This window comes from Pyrus communis, chromosome 3 (genome assembly GCF_041283825.1).
Source record: "Pyrus communis isolate YQ-2024b chromosome 3, ASM4128382v1, whole genome shotgun sequence".
Classification (NCBI taxonomy): Eukaryota; Viridiplantae; Streptophyta; class Magnoliopsida; order Rosales; family Rosaceae; genus Pyrus; species Pyrus communis.
The window spans coordinates 10,745,224-10,771,508 of NC_142567.1; the positions used below are offsets into that span (position 1 = coordinate 10,745,224).

Sequence of the window (26,285 nt, forward strand, 5' to 3'; positions counted from 1 at the left end):
TTTGACGCGCTATTTTACAATGAAGATTATTATGTGCGCAACTCTGGCAGCTCAAGTTCACCTGTGAACCAGCGAACCTTCAAGCCACTTGAGTCATTCGACCAGCTTTAGTATAGCTACAACTCCCTTATCGATGCATATACCAAGTTATCCAAATCGTAAAAATGTGGCCGCCAAAGAATAGACTGTATGGTGCACTGACAAGCAGCCTAGGCTACCCTAGCTACGAAATGGCAGCTGAAAGAAATGATGGGTAACAAAGATGACCGACAACCTCTGGCAATCATGAACGAGCTGCTTCAAGGAAAGAAGGTAATCGATCGTAATTTTGAAACCATAATTGAAGAATTCGAGAAGCGAATCAAACTCCTTATTCAGCCTGGAGAGATGAAAGCTCGCCTCGAGCACTTTTGGAAAGAAGTCGAAAGCAAACTTCCTCTAATACCCCCATAAGAGCCATTAATTAAAGTGAAACGGAATTGTCACCCGCCATATCTCAATGAGGCTTTGGAATACATGCGAAGCTAATATGATTTAAGCTCACTATTATGATGGTCATGTTGGCTAGATCATCCTGCAGGGTTTCAACAAAGAAGGATGACCGACTCAGATCTCAGTTTTGAAAGCCACCGAGGTTGGCACCGAGACCATTTAGTATGATTCGGCGAGACTTGGGTTGGCTAACCTAATTGAAGATCCTGATGTTGGATACCAAACAGGATAGACACCTGCTAGCCCATTGGTATACTATCTCCAAGCAATCGAATTCTAGTGTGAACTTTGTAGAGTTCTTTGTCGAATAAGACAATGGTCAATCCTGTCACTTAATAAAGTTCAAGTTGCCCCAGCCGAGCTCAAAGACAGTCAGCCCCAAGTTAAAGATCCATTAGACGAAATAAATGTTGGAACGACCGGTAACCCCTTTATTTGTTAGCTCTTTGTTGCCCCAACCTATGAAAGCTGAGCTTTGTAAATTGCTAGAAGAATTTAAAGACTATTTCACTTTGAGTTACCATGCCTGGCCTGGATCAAACACTCGTCGAGCACGAATTACGCATCAATGTTGGTTGTAAACCTTTTTGCCAACCCCTGCGACGATTCTTGATCGAAGTTCAGCTCGGCATAAAAAATGAGCTCGTTTACCTTTTAAAGCTGGTTTTATTTGAATAGCTCGAAACATCGAATGGTTGGCATTTTAAAGAAAAGTGGTGGTCTACGTATTTGCATTGATTTTCATAATTTGAACTTGGCAACCTCTGTAGACGAATATACAATGCCAATTTTAGACTTGTTAATCGACACTGCAACAAACCAGGAGATGTTATCCTTCATAGACGGCTATGCTAGTTACAACGAGATTTTTATTGCTAAGGCCGATGTCCACAAAACTGTTTTTCGTTGCCCCGGGGTACTCGGGACCTACGAATGGGTTGTCATGCTTTTCGGACTTAAGAACGCCGGTGCCACATATAAACGCGCTATGAATACCATTTTTCATAACCTAGTCGGCACAGTCGTTAAGATATATATATCGATGATGTTGTGGTCAAATTGAAGCATCGTCGAACACATTTAGATGATCTTTGGCAAACTTTCTTTCGTATGGGCCAACATAACCTTAAAATGAACCCTTTCAAATACTCCTTGGGTGTATCGGTAAGCAACTTCTTGGGTTTCCTTGTACATCATCGTGGCATCGAGGTGGATGAGCATAAAGCTCGAGCGATCATTGATGCTCCACCCCGACAACTAAGAAGCAACTATAATCCTTACTCGGTAAAATCAATTTCTTCCATCGTTTCATTTTTAACTCGGCAGGGAAAATGAAGGCTTTCTCCACGCTCTTGAAACTTAAGGATTTTGAAAAATTCGAATGGCGCAACGAACATCAAGATGCTTTCATGCAAATCAAGGTCTCCCTCACTACCTCACATGTCCTCGTGCCACCTCGGTATGGTAAACCTCTTAAGTTGTATATCTCGGCTGCCGAGGAATCTGTTGGCTGTCTTCTTGAGTAAGGTAACGACACTAGGCTAGAGCAAGCCATTTTTTATCTCAGCCGGAATCTTAACTCAGCTGAGATAAATTATTCAACCGTCGACAAACTCTGTTTGGCTTTGTTCTTGGCTGAGTCTAAACCCAGGAATTACATGCTCCCTTCTGTTACTCAGGTCATTGCCCAAACAGATGTTATTCGCTATATGCTTAATCAGCCGATAATAAAAAGCCGAATTGAGAAATGGATAATGGCGCTGTCTGAATTTAGTTTGTAATACGTGCCCTAAAATGCTGTCAAAGGACAGGAGCTGGCTGATTTCTTAGCTCAACATCATTCTCTATACGATTTTGGAGGCAACGACGTCGAAATTGGCATGGTGGAAAAACGTGATAATTATTGGATGATGCAATTTGATGGCTCTAGTACTTATACCTCGGTCGGCGTTGGAATCGTCATCCAGTCCGCTGATCACTACCGATGGTATTTTTCTCTCAAGTTAGATTTTGACTATACAAATGATCAGGCAGAATATGAGGCCCTCGTCATTGGCCTTAATGTCCTTCATGACTTGAGGGTAGCCCGTGTGCTCATCATTGGCGATTCAGAATTGTACTATGGCGCTTTATCATATGGTTGCTAGTTATTTAGCCGAATCATTTGCAGGCATTATGTTCAAGTACATCTCACGAGTTCAAAATATGATGCAGACAAGTTGGCTCAAATAGCCTCTAGAGCACAACTCTTGGGGGGGCGAACTGGGCCGGGTTATACCAGTGGTGTGATGTCTACACCTGGCTTTGGTTAATCGACAAGTTCTCCAACACGAACACATAATCCATACACAAGTTATATCCCTACCTTTGTTGTTGGTACAAGAGAATCCTACTGATATCTGCATGGTTAAGACATTAACAGATGACCGTAGAAGACTAATTATTCAGTATCTTGATAATCCTAATGGCAAACACGTCCGCAAGACAAGTGTACATGCCACAAATTACATAATGTACGAGAATGAACTATACCAAAAAGGTGAAGACGGTCTTTTGTTATTGTGCCTCGGCCCGGAAGAGGTCGCCGAAGCTACTACAAAGGTACATGAAGGAATATGCGGGGCTCATAAATTTGGACGCAAAACACGTTGGTTGCTCCGCCGGCAAGGTTATTTTTGGCCGAGTATATCAAAAGATTGCATTGAATACGTGCGAGGTTATGTATAATTTCAAATCCATAGGCCCATACAGAAGGTCTCGATCGAATTACTTAACTCAGTCACCAAACCATGGCCATTCAGAGGATGGCCCATGGATGTAATCGACAAAATTACACCATCTTCTGGATTAGCAAAGCATGCATGGATACTTGTAGTGACTAACTATTTTACTAAGTGGGTCGAAGCGAAATCATACGTCGAGTTAACATCTAAAGAAAAAGATTGTTGAACGAGCTAATAATCAACGAGTTAGGCAAAAGACGTTTGACAAAGGTGAATTAGTGTGGCAAACTGTGTAACAGTAAGGATTAAAGATTCCAAATTCGAGAAATAGTTTCCGAATTGGGAAGGACCATTTATCGTCCATAAAGTTCTTAGTAAGGGGGCATACCACCTCAAGGAACGAATTGGTTTAATTCATAAATTACAAATTAATGGGAAATTCTTGAAGAAATATTATCCGGTCACTTGGGAGATGCAAGAATAAAGGATTTATTTCATTAATTTTTAAAGGATGTACACACAAAATTACAAAAAAGAAATCAACCGGCTTACAAGCCGTCACACAAAAAATCCTAAGGAGTCGAAGGAATGAAAGCTTTAAGAATGGCTTTCAGTTCAAGCCACTTCACTTTGCCCATCGTAACCTTGGCCTGTCGTGTTCTTTTGTCAGCCTTTAGTTATTGTATCCATTTTGCGCCAGTCGTGTACTCTGCCAGTCGAGGTTTGTTTAACTCAAAATCCTTTTCAAGTTAAGAAGTAACGGCCTACCTCTGATGATGAAGTTCAGCGATTTAATGGTTAAGGTCAATTAGTCTTTCATTCGTTGCCTTTATTGCCTCAAGCTCTGGTTGGATGGCTTCGTGAGCGACTTTTGCAACCTTCAAATTGTCCTCTATCTGAAGAACCTTGAAAACAATGAAATATTGTCGAGTTCTTTCCAGGACAATTGTCAGATGAACAACACTCTTGTTGCTCAACAGGCCGTCGGCTGCAAGGTCGTTCAAACACTTTCCCACAGAGTTGAGACCTTTGCGTTGGAGGATTTGTGAGGCCGAGAGAGGCAAAAGTTCCTGCAGTTTGGCAATGACGCTAAACTCGGCCGTGGTTGCAGAAAGCCCAACCGTTCCCGAAATGCTAGAGAGAAAGACGTCATGCTCAACTTCCCATGAAGGCTGTACTAAAAGAGTTATTAGAGGAAAAAGAATTTAAAAGGATGATAGAGAAAGTTGTTTTAGACCTGCCGAGAAGAAACTTCGGCCATGTCTACTGGTTTGTTGGTCGAACCTAGAAAACTTAATGGGCGAGCCTAGTGTTTAAGATAACTTTTCAATTCATGCGGCTGATGAAGGTTATCTACATTTGATGGCCACTGGGGTGCCCAGGAAATATAAATAACACCATTCGACGCATAAAATTTTCGGTGAAATGAGCGATTGGGCACCTGATATTTAATATTTTTCTTGGTTTAGAGTTCTAAGGCAAGAAGTTAATGAAAAAAAATGATGATGAATCTTACAAAAGTCGAAGAGACCTCCTGAGGAGGGATGCCAAGGTTCTGTTCCTGGGATGAACCGGCGTCTCTGCCATTGATTCTGGTTCAACAAGGGGCGCCGCTTCATGTCCTAGACTTACTTTGGCCGCATGGGGGTCCACTCGGCCAACCGGCTCGATCGTTGGTTGGAAATTACCCAGAGGGGATGCAATACCTTTGCCTTTGCCCAGAGGCAATGGACTTGTAGTTGGTGGTTCAATCGGTCAAGGGCACCTCACCAGCGAGGGTTCTCCTGATTATAAAAAAGGATTACTTGTTAGTCGGGAAATCCAGTGAAGATGAAAGAAGAATATTATTAAAGGAAATTGTCATACCTCTTCCTCTAGGATGATCGCTGGATTTTTCTTTGGATTGGGGAAGATGTTTCTTTTCGATTGTGGTTGCCACGTTCTCTAGAGTAGCAGCTGCTACGCCAACATCAGCAGGGCAACGGCCAGCTCTAAAGTTTCAAGTTCCTCGACCATTGGGGTGACAACTGGTTCAACTTCAATACTGGCTTACATGGTAGGTTGAACCTCGGTCGCCTAACCCATGGTTGGGGTCGAAAGGTTTTGCGGTACCTTTATCAAGAACTAGATAACAAGAGAAGGAAGAGGGATACTAGGAGTGGTTGCTCTTTTGTTCTAACTTAAAATGACATGAATCACTCGCTCTCCATTCTTTGCCTTTTTCTTGATACATTTTTGGGGTTGGGCAACGTTACCAATCTTTTCGGCCTCCGAGCGAGGCTATTTGCTCAATACTGTCGGCGCAGTAGTTGCCACTACTGGAGTTGGAGTGGTTGTCTTTTCGGCTAAGGAAGTCGTGATAATTGCAACTTTCTTTGGATGAGCAAGTTTCTTCTTAGCTACGACCATCTCAACCATATTGGCCCGTTTTATTGAACGATTACCTGGAAAAGCTAAGCCTGAGTCATAATCAAGTTTGAATAAATGAATAAAGAAGTAAAAGATATATACCTTGAGCCGTTTCTTTGGATTTTGGAGCAAGAGCCTTCTTTGGTCGATAGCCAAAAAGTTTCTCTAAAGTTTCCTCAGTTGAAGCACCGAAGAAATCCTTGATATAAGAATCCCACCAATCGGCGAAGGTGCTAGTACAATGGGTGTCTAGAGTATTTGGCTGAAGGCAGAATTTGGTACACCGCTCTTGAAATTCCTGCTAGGCTTCCTTGCATTCCCTTTTCGAGAAGCTGGAAAGGCGTTCTTGGCCCAATAGTAAGTGAGAGATGATGAGTGGCACATGACATCCCTGAAGAAAGCCCAATTGATGAGCCATGAAGTGGGGATGGTAAACTTCCCAGCTAGTTCATCGAGCATTGTAACCAAAGGGAAGGTCGCGAGCTAGGGTAAACGACCCCCAGGATTGTTGAAAGTCAGATTCCTCTCTTCCTCCAATGCCAATATGGGGAGCTTGATGGTAGATGGATATTTCTGGCGGCGGTAGACCAGAAATTCATCGTCTAATAAATCTTCAAGGCTGAAGAAATATTTGAAGATGTCTTTGGTCGAGTGAGTGGGAATGGGGTGCGAGGCTAGTTGAAAACCCATCGCTTCAGAATAGTTAAAGCTTTGGATTTATGGCCTTAGCATGGAAAAGTACACCTGCAGCCAGAGTTGAAAGAATAGTGGGCCATTCTGGTGTGGATTGATTTTCCCAACAGAGGCCTCGACCAAAAACTGAGTAAGGTTAGTGAGGATGGTTGGGTTGAGCGCCAGGACATGGCCACTAGCATATTGTTTACCAAACATTTGTTCAACTTGGTACAAAAGATGAATTTATTGTACTAGTAAAACAAGAAGGCCTCGTGCTCTCCTTTCTTAAGATCTTCCTCTTTTGAGCCAGCAAAATGGTTGATTGAGGTGCTGTAGTTGAAGAAATTTTTGTGCAGTTTGTGCACATCTTCTTTTGATGCCTCATGATCTTCTTTTGATCTCAATGGTCGAAAGTTTGATAGCGTCAAAGATTTTGAGAGTCTTCTATTCATGACCAAAATATAGCTCAATTCCGGTGACCCAAGCAACCCAGGTCAAGGGGGTCGAGAGCCAGGCTCCTTGAGGTTTGGTCGATTCCCACTTCGACCAATCATACCTTTCGAATAAGGGTTTAGGCAGTGGGCCTTCAATATGTCGGTGATGATTTCTTGGACTTTGTCCTTAAATAGTGGTCCCAGAATCTGGTGAGAGGCGCTTGAATCACCCTTAAGTCGAAGGGTTTTGATAGCGTTCCAGTCGATAAAGTCTAGGCAATTATTGCATTCCTTGGTGAGCTTGGTAATGAAAATATTAAAGGCCATTGATGAAGGTTTGGAGGTTTTTTGGGTTTTGAAGTTTGAGTGACCATCTTACCTTACATATAAGTACCTATTTAGGAATTATATATGCATATGAGCTAGACCTAGACTTATGGTGTAAGTTTATTGTTTCCAAATATCTTAACGGACTGCTGTATGTTAAATTGGACCTTGACCATAGGCTAGTAGGCTAGTAGCATATGAAAATACTTAAGACTCTCACCAGGACCATTGGGAGAAATCATATCTAAAGGAAACAATTGCATATTGAGTTGGATTACCTTTGTGTAGATACACTTCAAGAACCAAATGTAGAATTGTATGAACAGTGCATTGATTTGAGAATTGTATGGTTGAGTGTGGATTCTGAAACCTTAAGCTCACCATATTCATATAGTACAACCTAGTTCCTTAAAATCACTTATTCATTGTCGTGTTTTATTTATTTCTTTTACTATTTTTTCCGTTGGCTTTTGTTATTTGTATATCTTCAACCAAATCGTGATCTTTATTTTACTCTTTCAGTGTTTAGTTGATTCAAGAACATAAAATAAAAAGAGTCATTGTTTGCATGCTTAAGTTGTTAGTTATTTTTTTGCTTAAATTAATCTCATCTTTGTGGGATCAATCTTTGCTTTTCACTATACTATCCTATTTAATTCGTGTACTGACAAGGTTTAAATTTGTTATTTGTTAGCGGTCTAAATATTCACAGCAGCAACAAGCAAAAATCTTCACAGGATTTCAGAGTTGAAGTTTGGCAATCGGTATTACTTCATATTTTAATTCCTTTGTTCCTTTTCCGGAACTTCTCAAAAGCCTCTTAACTACGATTTCCTGTCCATCTATTAGCCTAACCAGAAGATCGTTCACATTTTTTGTAGCGGTCTAAATATTCACAGCAGCAACAAGCAAAAATCTTCACAAGATTTTAGAGTTGAAGTTTGGCAATCGGTATTACTTCATATTTTAATTCCTTTGTTCCTTTTCCGGAACTTCTCAAAAGCCTCTTGACTACGATTTCCTGTCCATCTATTAGCCTAACCAGAAGATCGTTCACATTTTTTGTGAAATTTTTCAGGTCGACGGGCTGAGGTCCCACTCTAACAGCACCGATACCGTCCTCACTTAACCACCTGCACAATCCTCAGGTGTGGGGTTTTATCATAAAATGCTTCGATATTAGTTAGAGTGGAGTAATTCTATATAAATGGGTCTTTGCCATTTCCTCTGTCCGATGTGGGACAGAATGGGGTTCCAACATTTTCCGAAAGATTGTTACGTCCTTGAGGAATCAAGTGCTTCCTTAAATTACGGTTCTTCTGCTAGCAAAACGCAAATTACATTGTATACAGGGTCTAAACCCACCTTCTCCAAGCTTATTGTTGATCGAAAAGTAGTTAGTGGCATTCTCTATCGTTGGTAAGTTGAAAAATGGCAGCTCCAGATCATCTTCCATCTGATCTTCAATGTCTTAACCTTATTAATCATCAAAAGTAACAATTAGTGATACTAATTAACTACTAATTCTACCTTTGACATCTTTCTTGCCTCTAAATCTTTGAATGTAACAATAGCCAACTAAGAACCTCCCAACAATTACGGCAAAGGCAGATGCCGCTAGCAGTCTATCTTCCACTTCTTGCCTCTGTCCTCATTGATTATTCGAGATGGAGTAACAAACATAGTTAAACACTAGACAATTTATACATTCCATCAAAAAGGGGACCTTTAAATTCCTAAAGAACAAATTGGACATAATTTGTACCTAGTTCTGAAGTAGACATCTTGATGTATACATACATCCTGATCACCACCCAACATTTGCATAATATCGACAAGGTCGCCAAACCAGATAGCGGAACCACTGCCTCCTCCTCTAACATATATGTCTGTATAAGCAGAACATGAATAATTCGATAAGCATTTGGCCCTGAATTCAACGAGGTTTATGCTTTTATTTATCCAACTATGTGTAATATCTGGCAATTTCGATCGCGGATGCTTAGCAAAACCATCATTCCTGCAGCTCAACGGCTTTCTCCTCATGCAATCTTTTGAAAAATCTTTCAAGTTCCAAATCTCCAGCGACGCAAGAACGATCCTCTCCAAACATTGAAAAATTGGCGATAAATTAAGAACACAGTTGCCATTGCCACTACAATGGACATAACTATCAATTCCGGCTTTTAGAGAGAGAGAGAGAGTCAGAGAGAGACCAGTGAGCTTGTTGGAAGAGAAGGAGATAGAGGGAGGTGAGGGAGTGGACGCTCTTGATCTGGTTAGTAGTTTGCAAAACGTGGAGGGTGGTTAAATCCCACGTCGCGGTTCTCATTCTTTATTCGGCAAAACTCACGGTTGTGATGCTTATCTCATCTTCAGTTATGGTTTTCTACTAGTTTGTCCTCGCTTTTTTTTTTTTTTTTTTTTTTTTTGAGAAAGAAGACTGGAGCTCTCACTTTATATATATAGATAAATAATGGCATATCTAAGAACTATACTTGTAAATTCAAATATACCATTCAAAATAAAACAATTTATGACACATAAGTGAGAGTTCTTCAATTTCCAGCATCTCTGGTGGCACCGGCCCTAGCTTCGGTTGGGGTCGGTTGTTGTGTCCTCTTCTCCCTTTTCTCCTTCTTCTCTCCTTGCATCTACTATTGGTTTTCCCCAATTTCCTTTTCGGCTTATCCTATTTCTCCAACTCCATGGGTATTCCTCTTCCTGGTTTTTCCTTGCTTCGATTTTCAGCCATGTCTTCTATGGAGTGTGTGTAGGGTTCTGACGCTTTCACCGGATTGGGTGTTTTCAACACTACCACATTCTCCTTTGTGTCTGCCATTTCCGGCAGTGTTGCTTGGGAATTTTCCTGAGCTTCAATCTGGTGATTAACTTCTTTCGCTTGGATGTCGATTACCTCTTGCTTATGGTTGTGCACAGGAGGCGTCAGTGAAGGAGATGATCAATAGCGGTCAAAGAATCGGATGGCTGGAAGTTCCTCAAATTGACGGTGGAGAAGGCAGTGGGTGCTTCTCTGATGTTCTTTTGTTTTGGGCTTTTGGGCTCATTTTTTGTTTCTATTGTTTTTTTTCTTTATGTTTAGGCCTTTTGGGTTGTGTACAGGTGTTGTTGGACCTATGTTTGTATGTAAATTTGTGTATTAGTGTGTTTGGTTGGAATAAAGTCTTCCCTTTGACCAAAAACAAAAAAAGCCTCCTCATTGCTCAGTTTAGTCCACATTCCTTTTTGCAATTTGAAGACCCTTACATCAAAGTTTTTAACTTCTCACTAAAATAGTCGTTTTACATTGTGATTAACTGTACTGAAAATGTAATTAGGGGCAGTCAAGTTTATCAACCAATTATTATTTATCACATGATCTGTATATATCTGTAACTGTAAGATAAAAGTATCAATAGAATTAATGACATATCCACACTTCACAAAAAAAGGTGCAGTTAAACAAAATATGTGCTCCTAATTCTTGATAGGCACCAAAAATGTCTGATCCCGGATAGCCAAGCCAACTGTCTTCTATTTAAACCAAATAGCGGAATCGCTGCCTCCTGCTCTAACATCCATGTCTCTATAAGCAGAACATGAACAATTCGATAAGCATTTGGCCCTGCATTCAACGAGGTTCCAGCTTTTATTTATCCAATTGTGTGTAGTATCCAGCAATTTCAACCGCATATACCTAGCAAATCCATCATTTCTACAACTCAACGGCTTTCTCATCACGCAACCTTTCGAAAATCTTTCAAGTTCCAATCCTTCAGCGACCCAGGAAGGAACCTCTCCAAACATTGACAAATTGGCGATGAATTAAGAACACAGTTGCCACCGCAGTGGACATAACTGTCACAAGGATCTCTTGGAAATGCTGCGTAAAGTGTCCAATTCTGATTTGCCTGTGATTAAATCCACTCCTGGTGAAATGACGTGGTTTGGTTCATCATCATCATCCGCCCAAGTAACCACATGTTCATCATGTGAATTGTCATGTATCCTCCTCTCTGTTGACAAAGGTGACGTTCAAAGCCGGAAGTTCCTTGGTGGGTTTTCCATTGAACAAAAGGCCGTTCCACGGATTGCTTCTCAAGTACTCATTAGACCCTTTTCCACATGGCTCAAAATGGTTGAGCAGCTTCGTCTCCCATATAAAGTCTCCCGGAGAAGGGTCATCTGGACTCTTCCATGCTCTTAAATGCCGGTTAAGTCCGGTTATCATGTCCCACCCGAGATTCATTCCTGGAAGCAAGGTATCAAAAGGGTAGTCAAAGCTTTAACAAGTAGTCTTCTGAGTTGGTATCTTTCTCATCCCTCAGGACAAGGTTGCCATTGTCCAACAGATGCAGGACATGGCTCTAGCTTTAGGTATGTTTCGACGAATTTGCAGACCAAACAACTGTTTGGTTGTTTTCGAGAAGGAGAAGATGGCCTATGGTGTTGACTATCCAACTACCAAGCAATGTTTGAAATATCCTGAATATGCTTGATATTTCCACGAAAATATCCAAAAATTTCAGGGAACGATATGGAAAGAGAGGGTTAAGTATAAACTTCACTCCATATCCGCGATATTTCCGAAAATCAGTCAATTTTCTCGATATTTTTGATATTGTAAGGAAATATCCAGGGTTTGCAGACAATTTGCAAAAAGTTTGCAGGAAATATCCATAAGCCTATGCATTCTTTATTTTTTAAATTTCTTTATTTATGGTATTAGTTTACTTCAATAAAACTTATGCTGCTTTAGTGACAAAAATTTCAATTAAGTTATGTATAATTTATTCTTTCTAGTAAAATGCTTTATTTTATTACTTATCATTAGAATGAAGTTTTTCTTCTCACATACAACATACTTATTGTTTACACATTATCTAATAATTAATTCTTGATTCATACGTGTGTTTTGACTTCATATGACATTCCCTAAAAAATAATTTTAAATTCCCATGTTTTTGAGAAAATTTCCATCATTTCCATCAAAGGCAATTGATATCAATATCGATAATCAATATATCTATTGATATTTCCACAAATTTACCTATCGATATTCCACCGATATCGATATTTTAAACATTGACCGCAGATGGAGCCATCAATTGGAGACTGCCTAAATAACCAAGAGTCGCAATTAATGACTTTCAAGATGCCATCCTCGTAGGCATGTTCTTCCTAGAAATAAATCATAAAAAAATCATGAGATGAACTTTAGGGGTAGGCACGATGCGATTCCACTCTCAAATAGAATTGGAATTGGAAAATATCAACGGTTCAGTTTGATAAGATTCTTCTTAAATTTATTACAAAAATATCAAGACGCCACCCTCGTCATGTGCATGCTCTTCACTCCATGAAGTATAATACGAGAGATTTTTTTAGTGTGGCTGTCACACTAGGTGGTACACCACGTGTCCCTATATAAATGGCAAGGTTCTAAAAAATGCTAGGTGCTAGTCGGGCGGCGGGCTAGCGCTTAGGCAGCTAGGCGGGGTCTAGGCAGGCGCCTAGGCAAATTTAGGTAAATTTCTTGTATATCTTGTAAATAAGTGCATATTGACACTTACAAAAAATTAAACTTGTATGAAATTCATGGATAAGATAATAAAAGAATAATCAAAATGCAAAAAGAGTATGCAACAAGTCCAAAATTTAAAAACACATTAAGCATATATGCCATATAACCATAGTGAGGAGTATTGTAAGATGACACATGTATAATAAGTTCACAATTTAAAACCACATAAAATGCAAAATAGGAGGAAAATAAGGAAATATAGTAATGTAGATAGGATTTTTTTTTTTTTTTTTTAATTTCAAAAAAAAAAAAAAAAAAAAAAAAAACTCCCAACCGCCTAGCACCACCTAACCAGCCTAGAGCCGCCTAGGGCCGCCTAATCCCCCTAGCACCTAGCCCGCCTAGAGCCCAGCTGATTTTTCCAACCGATTTGCAAGAAAACGCCTCGGATTACCACCGCATAGTGCCAAGCGCCTAGGCCTTTTTTTAGAACATTGCAAGAAAATGCCTCGGGTTACCACGTGGTGTATCATCCGTGTTTCCGTCACAACTAAAAATTTCTCACATTATACAACTACTCCCTCACATCTTCAGTTTTTGTTTTTTTTTTCTTGGACAAGTTGCTAGAGCGTCTTATCCTCCTCTATCTTTTCTTTTTTCAGTCTATCTTTTCTTTTTTCAGACTTCATCAGCTTCAGCTTTGTGACACAATCATTCTCAACATCATGAACAATATAGCCTTCCACCAACGTCCTTGCCATCTCCAAGTCTTCAGATTGACCAACAGCGCCACCAATAAGAGTAATAGTGTCTTCCTATTATTCATTTACAGAAATTAAAACTCATAAATCACCAAAGTGTACCACCCACCGGTGAGAATTAACACCAGATAAAGAAAACCCTAACCAAAATCACAACACTTACATAGTGATAAAGATTGATGCCTGTCAAGCCAATAATCTCCTGCATCAAGAATATTGGAAAAAATTAGGCATACAACCAGAATAGAGTTAAGCCACCAATAATCATATGTGTACATGAAGCCAAATCAAAAATAATAATTTAGATCACTTTATTCACCTCTATAGAGGCACGAAATCTCCGGAGCCGATCTTCGTACTTCACCTGCAAACAACAGTAGAGATTAGAAAACAGTTACTAAGAGGTTTGGCTGAGTCTTCATTGAGCAGGTAGCACCAATCCCAAATTACCACATCTACAAAGATCAAGCCCAAATTAGGAAACCTGTATTCAATACCGACCTTCTCGATCCCAAACCTTGAGCATAGCCCACCTTCTTGCTGCCCAATCTTCATCAAGATATGCTGCTTATGGCCGTTCATAATTTCTATCGCCTGAAATCAAATGGTACAAGTCCAATATATACAGTGCAAACTTATAAGCAGTTTAAAAATTCTCACGAAATAGACAATAATCGTACAAGGGAAGGGGGAACGTTAGTTCTTCCTAACAGTTCAAGAAGACGCCTGGCCCTGACAATACGATCTCGGTCCTTGATCTCTGTGGTTGTTGAGACTTTCATGGAACGGTTACACTAACCCACAATTGAAACACAAGAAGTGAACATGTGCATCAAACAACAGGCATAACTTCAAATAAACAACTGATCAATTAAGGGCAGGTTTCACAACCACAAGTTTATACAATTAATCATGACATACCGCACTCAATTCGCATGAAATGCCGTTCTCCTGTAAAAACGATTTCACCATAGGCCAAACATCTTGCACCCTTTTTGCTGAACAAATACAATTCAAAAGCTCATAAGTGAGAAAGCATTTGTTCTCTTGAATAACTAAAACAAAATGAATTATTAGAAAGCATGAGAACAGGGAATTGTTCTCACAGAAAATTTAACAAAAGTAACTACGGGACATAAAAGGGACGTAAACAAAGCTGCAAGAGTTGTGTCAAATGTGGTGGTTATGAACCTCATTGAACAAGTTTGCCTCAGTACTATTTCATAGTCATAACTAAAAATTTATTCAAAAAAGGATTCTTCAATTTAATAAAAAACAAAGAAAAAACAAAAAGATGAATATGGATGAGATGAGCGCACCCCTGTCTTGACCATAGTATTCAGTGAAAGAGCACATGCTACTTTCTCGACAGTATCGTTTGATTCCTTACATTTAATCTTCACAATCTGTGCAAGATCAACAGCATGGAGAAAGATGCCTTCCACCATTGTCCTCAGCATCTCCAATCCATCTGATGTACCCATAGCAGTGAGTGTGCAATCCTATTCATTCATTGACAGGCAATTTATGTTAACCTCCACCAGGTGGTGGGAAGACCAGAGAAAGAAATGGAAAACATAAGCATTAAATGATAAAGGGACAATAACACTTACGTTAAGGAAAAGTTTACACCGTGTCATCTTGGCCATTTTCTGCATCCAAATTATATTGCAAAATATTAGAGAAACAACAAGCAAAATAGGACAGGTAACATAATGTGACGCCATAAATATTTTGCCCGCGGGAAGGTCAACAAACATGATTAAATAAATTTATGCATGCACCTTGATGGAGCGCCTGGAAAGTTCGTCCCATTTCAATTTTACCTTCTGCACAAAATGTGTGAGATTAAATCCACGTAGAATAAGAACTTCAAATTTCATATCTCCACCATTATACATAAATTTGGGTCTGACTGAACATCAAGTAGCAAACATAAGACCCAAATAAAGGCTCATAGTCCTCTTACAAATTATCCTCAGATGTTGTTTTGCCAAAATGAAAAGGTCAGAATCACAGTGTCCAAAAATTAGATCATAGAAGTTTAACAACATAGATTTGTTCAACACGTACTGATAGACAAAAAAATGTTATGAAACTTATTCAATACCCACCTTCTCAATTTTAAATTTTTGGTTCAGATCAAGAAATCCAATGTTAACATGTTGCATGCTTCCATCAACTATCTCTAATATCTGAAATCAAATTGTCATGCACTAAAAAGAATCAGATAATTGTTACAAAATGGTTAAAAATAAAAAATCCAATCCAATTTCTCTCTTTTTTTTTATACATAAAGAGAAAATATTTGGAGATTTCAAGTACAAGGCGGCGTACAAAACATTTCATAAAGCTTGCAAAAAATTTGAAAATCTTTACCAGTGATGGGTCAACAGTAGTATATGCCAAGAGTTTAAGAATTTGACAAGCCTTGTTAGTAATATGTGGGTCCCCACCGGTGGTTGAAACTATCATGGAACGAGGGACCTGATGATAATCTACTTTCCAGTTTATGCCTTGACCTTCCAAAGATGATTTCAATTGATTGTCATATCCGTCTAGCCTTTTTGCTGCACAAAACAAAGAAAGCTCATAGGTTGGGCAACTGTTATTCTAAATAATTAGAATAGTAACAAGCGCAACACGCTTATTGTAGAAAATTAAACCAAATTGTAGTAACAAAATGAATTACAGGACAAGGCACAGTAAAATATATATGCATATCCAGTCAGTAACTCAAGGTTAATGTCAAACCAATACCTGCACATATAACACAATTTGTTTTTTTTAACATAGAAAACCCGTTTTTGAAATCAAAATTGAGACACAACCAAAGGACATAGTTAACTTATTAATTAATCGGCATTGCCGCCACGTAGGCTTGGTAGTTTTTAGGGTCAACACTTATATATCAACATCTCATCCTTATGCTTGTATTACTTGGTGTTTTGCTTATGTTGTGGAACAATCTTCTTTGTATTTTTTTCTATGTTTAGCAAAACCTACCATCCTAAGGTTAGAATGCAACACTTGGTTTAGTTTCTCATTTTAATGCGAGCTAGATGCAATTTCCATATTTGTGTTCTTGAATCTCTTAATGTGATTTATCATTTGTTATTTATGGTTTGATTCTTAGATACCATTATTATGTAGATAGAATTGTATTTGTTTGTGTTCAATGACCATCTTACCTTACATATCAGCACCTATTTAGGAATTACATATGCATATGAGCTAGACCTAGACTTATGGTGTAACTTTATCGTTTTCAAAGAGCTCAACGGACTATTGTATGTTAAATTAGACCTTGACCATAGACTAGTAAGCTAGTAGCATATGAAAATACTTAGACTCTCACCAAGACCATTGGGAGAAATCATATCTAAAGGAAACAATTGCATATTGAGTTGGACTAAGACCTTTCTGTACATACACTTCAAGAACCGAATGTAGAATTGTATGAACGGTGCATTGATTTGAGAATCGTATGGTTGAGTGTGGATTCCGAAACCTTAAGCTGACCATATCCATATAGTACAACCCTAGTTCCTTACAATCACTTATTCATTGTCATGTTTTATTTATTTCTTTTACTATTTTTCCTGTTGGCTTTTCTTATTTGCTTTTCTTCAACCAAATTGTGATCTTTATTTTATTGTTTCAGTGTTTAGTTGATTCAAGAACATAAAATAAAAAGAGTCAATGTTTGCATGCTTAAGTTATTATTTTTGCTTAAATTAATCTCACTTTTGTGGGATCGATCTTTGCTTTTCACTATACTATCCTATTTAATTTGTGCACTGATAAGGTTTAAATTTGTTATTTGTTAGCGGTCTAAATATTCACAGCAACAACAACCAAGAATCTTCACAAGATTTCAGAGTTGAAGTTTGGCAATCGGTATTACTTCATATTTTAATTCCTTTGTTACTTTTTCGGAACTTCTCGAAAGCCTCTTGACTGCGATTTCCTGTCCATCTACTAGCCTAACTACAAGATTGTTACGTCCTTGAGGAATCAAGTGCTTCCTCAAATTACGTTTCTTTTGCTAGCAGAACGCAAATTACATTGTATACAGGGTCCAAAACCACCTTCTCCAAGCTTATTGTTGATCGAAAAGTAATTAGTGGCACTCTCTATCCTTGGCAAGTCGAAAAATGGCAGCACCAGATCGTCTTCCATCTGTTCTTCAATGTCTTCACCTTATTAATCATCAAAAGTAACAATTAGTGATGCAAATTAACTAATAATTCTGCCTTTGACATCTTTCTTGCCTCTAAATCTTTGAATGTAACAATAGCCAACTAAGAACCTCCCAACAATTACAGCAAAGGCAGATGCCGCTAGCAGTCTATCTTCCACTTCTTGCCTCTGTCCTTCATTGATTATTTGAGATGGAATAACATACATAGTTAAACACCAGACAATTTGTACATTCCATTGAACAGGGGACCTTTAAATTCCTAAAGAACAAATTGAACATAATTTGTACCTAGTTCTCAAGCACACATCTTGATGTATACATACATCCTGACCACCACCCGGCATTTGCATAATATCGACAAGGTCACCAAACCAGATAGCGGAACCGCTGCTTTCTGCTCTAACATCTATGTCTGTATAAGCAAAACATGAACAATTCGATAAACATTTGGCCTTGCATTCAACGAGGTTCATGCTTTTATTTATCCAACTATGTGTAACATTAGGCAATTTCGACCGCGGAAGCTTGGAAAAATCATCATTCTTGCAGCTCAACGGCTTTCTCCTCATGCAATCTTTTAAAAAATCTTTCAAGTTCCAATTCTCTAGTGATGCAGGAACGATCCTCTCCAAACATTGACAAATTGGCGATAAATTAAGAACACAGTTGCCATTGTCATCACAATGGACATAACTGTCTCAAGGGTCTCTTGGAAACACTGCGTGGAGTATCCAATTATGGTCTGCCTGTGACTAAATCCACTCCTAGCGATACGATTTGGTATGGTTCATCATCATCATCCAGCCAAGTAATAATAAGTTTCTAAAAGATGCTAGGCGCAAGTCGAACGGCAAGCTGGGGCCTAATGCCTAGGCGGTCTAGACGGGTTTAAGTATATACATGCAAATTCAAACATACCATTCAAAATAAATAATTGCATATCTAAGAACTATACTTGTAAATTCAAACATACCATTCAAAATAAAACAATTTATGACACATAAGTGAGAGTTCTTTCTCTCCGAAGTGAGAGTGGAGACCTTCAATTTCCAGCTTCTCCGGTGGCACCGGCCCTAGCTTCGGCTGGGGTCAGTTGTTGTGTCCTCTTCTCCCTTTTCCCCTTCTTTTCTCCAACTCCGTGGGTATTCATCTTCCTGGTTCCTCCTTGCTTTGATTTTCAGCCATGTCTTCCTGGACAGGCAAGCCAACTGCCTTTTATTCAAACCAGATAGCGGAACTGCTGCCTCTTCATCTAACATCTATGTCTGTATAAGCAGAACATGAACAATTCGATAAGCATTTGGCCCTGCATTCAACGAGGTTCCTGCTTTTATTTATCCAATTGTGTGTAGTATCCAGCAATTTCAACTGCAGATACTTAGCAAATCCATCATTCCTGCAGCTAAACGGCTTTCTCCTCACACAACCTTTCGAAAAATCTTTCAAGTTCCAATTCTGCAACGACCCAGGAACGAACCTCTTCAAACATTGACAAATTATTGATGAATTAAGAAGAGAGTTGCCGTTGCCACCACAGTGAACATAACTGTCACAAGGGTCTCTAGGAAATGTTGCGTAGAGTGTCGAATTCTGATCTGCCTGTGATTAAATCCACCCTTGGTGAAACGACGTGGTTTGGTTCATCATCGTCATCCGCCCAAGTAACGACATTTTCATCATGTGAATTGTCATGTATCCTCCTTTCTGTTGACAAAAGTGAAGTTCAAAGCCGGAAGTTCCTTGGTGGGTTTTCCACTGAACAAAAGGCCATTCCATAGACTGCTTCTCAAGTACTCATTAAACCCTTTTCCACATGACAAGCTCAGAATGGTTAAGCAGCTCCGTCTCCCATATAATGTCTCCCGGAGAAGGTCGTCTAGACTCTTCCATGCTGTTAAATGCCAGTTAAATTCGGTCCTCATGTCTCACCCGAGATTCATTCCCGGAAGCAAGGTATCAAAAGGGTAGTCAAAGCTTTGTAACAAGTAGTTTTTTGAGTTGGTATCTTTCTCACCCCTGAGGACAAGGTTGCCATTGTTCAACAGCTGCAGGACAGGGTTCTGTTTTTAGGTTTATTTCGACGAATTTGCAGACTAAACAATTGTTTGGTTGTTTTCGAGAAGGACAAGATGGCCTGTGGTGTTAACCATCCAACTGCCGACAGTGTTTGAAATATCTTGAATGTGCTCGATATTTCCACGAAAATATCCAAAAATTTCAGGGAACAATATGGAAAGAGTGGGTTAAGTTTAAACTTCACCCCATTTCTGCGATATTTACGGTAATTAGTTAATTTCCTCGATATTTTTGATATTTTAAGGAAATATCCAGGGTTTGCAAACAATTTGCAAAACGTTTGCAAGAAATATCCATGAGCCTATGCATTCTTTATTTTTTTTTTATTTCTTTATTTATGGTATTAGTTTACTTCAATAAAACTTATGCTGCTTTCGTGACGAAAGTTTCAATTAAATCATGAAAATTTCAATTATTGATATTTCTACAAATTTACCTATCGATATTCCACCGATATCGATATTTTAAACATTGACGGCCATTGGAGCCATCGATTGAAGACTGCCTGAACAACCACGAGTGACAATTAATGACTTTCCAGATGCCGTCCTCGCGGGCATGTTCCTCCCAAAAATAAATCATAAAAAATCCATGAGATGAACTTTAGGGGTGGGCACGATGTGATTCCACTCTCAAATAGAATCGGAATTGAAAAATATCAACGATTCAGTTCGGTACAATTCCTCTTAAATTTATTACAAAAATATCAAGATGCCGCCCTCGCCGTGTGCATGCTCTGCACTCCATAAAGCATAATACGTAGACTTTTCAGTGTGACCGTCACACTAGATGGTACATCACATGTTCTTCTATAAATGATGGGTTATATGTGTTAAAAGGTTAATAACTTAAAAAATTAAAATTTTCCACCACTTGCATAAAAACACGTGATGTATCATCCATGTTCCCGTCACAACTAAAAATTTCTCACATAATACAACTACTCCCTCACATCTTCAGTTTTTGTTTTTCTTACTTGGACAAGTTGCTAAAGCGTCATCTCCTCCTCTATCTTTTCTTTTTTCAGACTTCATCAGCTTCAGCTTTGTGACGCAATCACTCTCAACATTATGAACAATATAGCCTTCCACAAAGATCCTCGCCATCTCCAAGTCTTCAGATTGACCAATAGCGCCACCAACAAGAGTAACAGTGTCTTCCTATTATTCATTTACAGAAATTAAAACTCATAAATCACCAACGTGTACCACCCACCGGTGGGAATTAACACCAGATAAAGAAAACCCTAACCAAAATCACAACACTTACATAGTGATAAAGATTGGTGCCTGTCAAGCCAATAATCTCCTGCATCAAGAATATTGGAAAAAATTAGGCATACAACCAGAATAGAGTTAAGCCACCAATAATTATAAATCAAAAAGCAGTCAGCCATAATAATTTAGATCACTTTATTCACCTCTATAGAGGCACAAAATCTCCGGAGCCGATCTTCGTACTCCACCTGCAAACAACAGTAGAGATTAGAAAACAGTTACTAAGAGGTTTGGCTGAGTCTTCATTGAGCAGGTAGCACCAATCCCAAATTACCACATCTACAAAGATCAAGCCCAAATTAGGAAACCTGTATTCAATACCGACCTTCTCGATCCCAAACCTTGAGCATAGCCCACCTTCTTGCTGCCCAATCTTCATAAAGATATGCTGCTTACGGCCGTTCATAATTTCTATCGCCTGAAATCAAATGGTAGAAGTCCAATATATATAGTGCAAACTTATAAGCAGTTTAAAAATTCTCACGAAATAGACAATAATCGTACAAGGGAAGGTGGAACGTTAGTTCTTCCTAGCAGTTCAAGAAGACGCCTGGCCCTGACGATACGATCTCGGTCCTTGATCTTTGTGGTTGTTGAGACTTTCATGGAACGGTTACACTAACCCACAATTGAAACACAAGAAGTGAACATGTGCATCAAACAACAGGCATAACTTCAAATAAACAATTGATCAATTAAGGGTAGGTTTCACAACCACAAGTTTATAGAATTAATCATGACATACCGCACTCATTTCGCATGAAATGCCGTTCTCCTGTAAAAACGATTTCACCATAGGCCAAACATCTTGCACCCTTTTTGCTGAACAAAAACAATTCAAAAGCTCATAGGTGAGAAAGCATTTGTTCTCTTGAATAACTAAAACAAAATGAATTATTAGAAAGCATGAGAACAGGGAATTGTTCTGACAGAAAATTTAACAGCAAAAGTAACTACGGGACATAAAAGGGACGTAAACAAAGCTGCAAGAGTTGTGTCAAATATGGTGGTGATGAACCTCATTGAACAAGTTTGCATCAGTACTATTTCATAGTCATAACTAATAAATTTATTCAAAAAAGGATTCTTCAATTTAATAAAAAAACAAAGAAAAAAGAAAAAGATGAATATGGATGAGATGAGCGCACCCCTGTCTTCACCATAGTATTCAGTGAAAGAGCACATGCTACTTTCCGCAAGACTCTTCTCGACAGTATCGTTTGATTCCTTACATTCAATCTTCACAGTTTGTGCAAGATCAACACCATGGAGAAAGATGCCTTCCACCATTGTCCTCAACATCTCCAATCCATCTGATGTACCCACAGCAGTGAGCGTGCAATTATTCTATTCATTCATTAACAGACAATTTATGTTCACCTCCACCAGGTGGTGGGAAGACCAGAGAAAGAAATGGAAAACATAAGCATTAAATGATAAAGGGACAATAACACTTACGTTAAGGAAAAGTTTACACCGTGTCATCTTGGCCATTTTCTGCATCCAAATTATATTGCAAAATATTAGAGAAACAATAAGCAAAATGGGACAGGTAACATAATGTGACGCCTTAAATATTTTGCCAGTGGGAAGATCAACAAACATGATTAAATAAATTTATGCATGCACCTTGATGGAGCGCCTGGAAAGTTCGTCCCATTTCAATTTTACCTTCTGCACAAAATGTGTGAGATTAAATCCACCTAAAATAAGAACTTCAAATTTCATATCTCCACCATTATACACAAATTTGCGTCTGACTGAACATCAAGTAGCAAACATAAGACCCAACTAAAGGCTCATAGTCCTCTTACAAATTATCCTCAGATGTTGTTTTGCCAAAATTAAAAGGTCAGAATCAGTGTCCAAAAATTAGATCATAGAAGTTTAACAACATAGATTTGTTCAACACGTATTGATAGACAAAAAAATGTTATGAAACTTATTCAATACCCACCTTCTCAATTTTAAATTTTTGGTTCAGATGAAGAAATCCAATGTGAACATGTTCCATGCTTCCATCAACTATCTCTAATATCTGAAATTAAATTGTCATGCACTAAAAAGAATCAGATAATTGTTACAAAATGGTTAAAAATAAAAAATCCAATCCAAATTCTCTGTTTTTTTATACATAAAAAGAAAATATTTGGAGATTTCAAGTACAAGGTGGCGTACAAAACATTTCATAAAGCTTGCAAATACTTTGAAAATCTTTACCAGTGATGGGTCAACAGTAGTATTTGCCAAGAGTTTAAGAATTTGACAAGCCTTGTTAGCAATATGTGGGTCCTCACTAGTGGTTGAAACTGTCATTGAACGAGGGACCTGACGATAATCTACTTTCCAGTTTATGCCTTGACCTTCCAAAGACGATTTCAATTGATTTTCATATCCGTCTAGCCTTTTTGCTGCACAAAACAAAGAAAGCTCTTAGGTTGGGCAAGTGTTATTCTAAATAATTAGAATAGTAACAAGGGCAACACGCTTATTGTAGAAAATTAAACCAAATTGTAGTAACACAATGAATTACAGGACAAGGCACAGTAAAATATATATGCATATCCAGTCAGTAACTCAAGGTTAATGTCAAACCAATACCTGCACATGTAACACAATTTGTTTTTTTAACACAAAAAACCCGTTTTTGAAATCAAAATTGAGACCCAACCGCTGAACGCTACAATTACAATATTTAATAGATAGTTACAATTGTCACAAGCCACAACTAAATAGTGTGCTTTGCCTTCAATATGATCTCATACTCATATGCCTAAGATTTCCCAAAAAAAATAAAAAACAAAGAGGTAATTCTAAATTATAATAAAGAAAAAAGCACAAGAGAGGAAGGTACCAAACTTCGGAAAGATGGGCAAGGTCATATACCATTCCGCTGCGCACAAAACAAACAAAATACAATACAATGGAGATAAAGTGAGACAGTCAAAGCAAACAGAATACAATGTAGATAATTTGTTGTTAGCCTAACCCCTAGGCTATCCAGAAAAAAAAAATATGTACAAGGAGAAGAGACGATCTACAATTGGTTTCTTCCACGAATTCCTCCGTATACGTGGCCCGTTCGCTTGGAGGCTTACCGTATCCGCTCAAGCAATCTTCGATTGGATCGTCGTCTGTTGTGGTGAGTGGGGCAAAGAAAGCGCCCAATTTGGTCCCGGTGAGTAGATTTGTGACGGTTTTTTTGAGAAATGTTTGATTTTCGGTGGCGGTGACGAGTAGATGATCTTTGAGGTTGCTTAAACTGGTTCTCAAACCAGCCACCCCATGGCTGAGGCCGTTGAGCTGGGTTTGGAGGCGCTCGCCGTGAGCATCCATGGATGCTCCTGTAACAGATGGGGAAGCTTTTCTGCTCCAACCCTAGACCGGTCGATCGTTTGGTCACAGAGAAATGTGAACACTTTTCCGAAGAGGATTTTCTTTTCTTTCTGCTTTCTTGTTTGTTGGGAAGGGGGAATTTTATTACGGGCTTTGATGGTCTTGGTTGTTTGAGCTCTTGGATCACGGTCGCCCAAACCTCAAATAGAAACAAGCTTTCCTACCGTTTAAAAATTCGCACCCCACAGCTCATAGGTTAGTACGTGGGAATGACAATTTCAACCGTTAAATGTGATAACTATAGACAAATGTCCAAATGAGGCAGATTTGGAGATGAAAATTTGCATAGTTTGAGGATACGAAGAAAAACCATGAATATTATTTGGTTATGGTTTCGATATGGTTATAGGAATCCCCAATCTCTATTCGTCCCACAATACATCCTGAATAATGTATACAACAACAACCAAGGTGAGTGAGCAAAGATCTTTTACGGGGCTTGTGAACTATTACCGAAGATTCATCGTAAATTAGGGTTGCTCAATCTCGGTTGGTGGTGCCCCTCTCGATGATTGTTGAAAGACTGCACTACTACCAAAACAGAACTACGAGCGATCAATCGGTAGCCAAAGTATCGACTATGACACACTGACCGATGCCGCAGATGCTCTCAGTGATGAGATGTCGGTCGGTCTAAGGGGTACCTTTGTTTGCCACCCAATCACTTAATCACCCATAATAGACTTAGAGGATTCTCCAAACCATGATCAAGAATCCACATTCGACCAAGATGAGCGATGAAAACCCCCTTGACACCTCTGATTATCTGAAGCCACCATCATCTCGATCTGGATGAGTGAGGATCTCATCCTGTGAGTTCTGAGACGGGGTGTGGGACTCTTTGTTTCTTTACAGGTTGGTGTTCTCATCGACCGACATCAAAGGATACTGTCAGTGTCATGACCCAGGCATGGTTGGAGGAGTTGAGGAAACGATATCTTTTCTCGACCAATATCATTCTCTAAGTACTTGCTCTAGGGGATAGGCCTAGTCGACCTCCTCGTGGTTTGGTAGCCTTCTCCGCCGAGCTCTTCAAGTTTGTGTTACGAAACTTGCAATTGTTATACCCATGATAAATTTAACTTCTTCTTGTCAAGAGTTGTTATGCAGGTTCCTTACCTTGAATTTCTCTTGAATATGGATGAGTGAAATTACTTCTAGGTTTGGGGTATTTTGTCAAGGAAAGCCCAAATGGGAGATTTTGAAGTCTAGATTTTTGTGTTTGGCTTTCCTTGTCAATATTATATATGTACCACACATGCACAAATTAGTTTTAGAACATTCTTTGCACAAAGGGTTGCTAGTGTTGGAAATATTTACTTAAGGGTTTGGGCCATCACTTGAAAGGTTTGTTAGTGATGTTGTTCGGTCAGAATTGCTCACTACTTTACAGCTAGCTGGGCACGCAAATTAAGACCGTCCATATGGGTTAATTGACCCCTTTTTGCTAAGGACCAGCTTTAATCCTTGATCTACTTAGATCGTTTTTTGGGTTGACAAGTGTTTCTTGTCCTTGATTAGTTGAAAAACAAACAGGTCATTTTGTTAAAAACCTTAGCTTGGTCTTATTGGTTCTTGGGCTCAGATAAATTAATTTTATTGAGAGGTTTTTTTTTTTTTTTTTTTTCATCTCCATCTCAAATCCCAAATCCCCTAGGAGCATCAAGCATTTTTTTGGGTAATGTTCTTCAGCCAATATTTATAAATCTATCCAAGAAAAAGCTTGCTTAAACCTTCTTAAAAGCATTTATTTTGAGTTAGAAAGTTTAAATCTTTGAGAGTGCATTAAAAAGCTTTGCGTTTTCTCATGTGTTCTTCATTTAAAACCCTAGTTGCATAACCTTTTCTCATGCATCAAATTTATGTGAATGCTACACTGTTTTATGAGTTGAGGCTTGATTGTTCATGCTTTAGTTTTTCATAAGTTTCAAATCTACAAACAGACCTAGGTTGGATTCACGTTAGTTTCTTCCTTCAACTGTTTGAC

General features: G+C 38.8%; 3 protein-coding genes and 1 long non-coding RNA gene across 9 annotated transcripts; 1 reads left to right on the forward strand and 3 right to left on the reverse strand.

Moving 5' to 3' along the window:
* The first annotated feature begins 1,823 nt into the window (after positions 1-1,823).
* On the forward strand, positions 1,824-2,639 carry LOC148697928 (uncharacterized). The gene is made up of 3 exons (XM_088690336.1): positions 1,824-1,951; positions 2,033-2,189; positions 2,304-2,639. Exons 1-3 carry the CDS (start codon positions 1,824-1,826, stop codon positions 2,637-2,639), a joined length of 621 nt encoding a protein of 206 aa, XP_088546462.1.
* A 10,999-nt stretch (positions 2,640-13,638) lies between these two features.
* Positions 13,639-14,374, reverse strand: LOC148697929 (uncharacterized). The gene is made up of 4 exons (XM_088691008.1): positions 14,267-14,374; positions 14,026-14,139; positions 13,847-13,939; positions 13,639-13,709 (listed from the first exon to the last, which is right to left on the reverse strand). The coding sequence occupies exons 1-4, from the start codon at positions 14,315-14,317 to the stop codon at positions 13,647-13,649; spliced, it is 321 nt and encodes a 106-aa protein (XP_088547134.1). The 5' UTR covers positions 14,318-14,374; the 3' UTR covers positions 13,639-13,646.
* An 18-nt stretch (positions 14,375-14,392) lies between these two features.
* LOC148697930 (uncharacterized) lies at positions 14,393-15,541 on the reverse strand. The gene is made up of 3 exons (XR_015960718.1): positions 15,460-15,541; positions 15,130-15,174; positions 14,393-14,997 (listed from the first exon to the last, which is right to left on the reverse strand). It is a non-coding gene; the product is annotated as an uncharacterized LOC148697930 (long non-coding RNA).
* A 4,686-nt stretch (positions 15,542-20,227) lies between these two features.
* On the reverse strand, positions 20,228-24,576 carry LOC137716252 (uncharacterized). 6 transcript variants are annotated; one of them, XM_088691002.1, is made up of 13 exons: positions 23,944-24,558; positions 23,757-23,795; positions 23,123-23,313; positions 22,860-22,940; positions 22,532-22,576; positions 22,361-22,399; positions 22,051-22,249; positions 21,648-21,724; positions 21,407-21,520; positions 21,177-21,320; positions 21,046-21,090; positions 20,895-20,933; positions 20,228-20,785 (listed from the first exon to the last, which is right to left on the reverse strand). In XM_088691002.1, exons 1-13 carry the CDS (start codon positions 24,236-24,238, stop codon positions 20,582-20,584), a joined length of 1,512 nt encoding a protein of 503 aa, XP_088547128.1. In that variant the 5' UTR covers positions 24,239-24,558; the 3' UTR covers positions 20,228-20,581. The 6 variants fall into 6 exon arrangements, with proteins under 6 accessions (XP_088547128.1, XP_088547130.1, XP_088547129.1 ...); XM_088691004.1 differs by having other exon boundaries at positions 24,001-24,551; XM_088691003.1 differs by having other exon boundaries at positions 21,228-21,320; positions 23,944-24,544.
* Between the last annotated feature and the right edge of the window lie 1,709 nt (positions 24,577-26,285).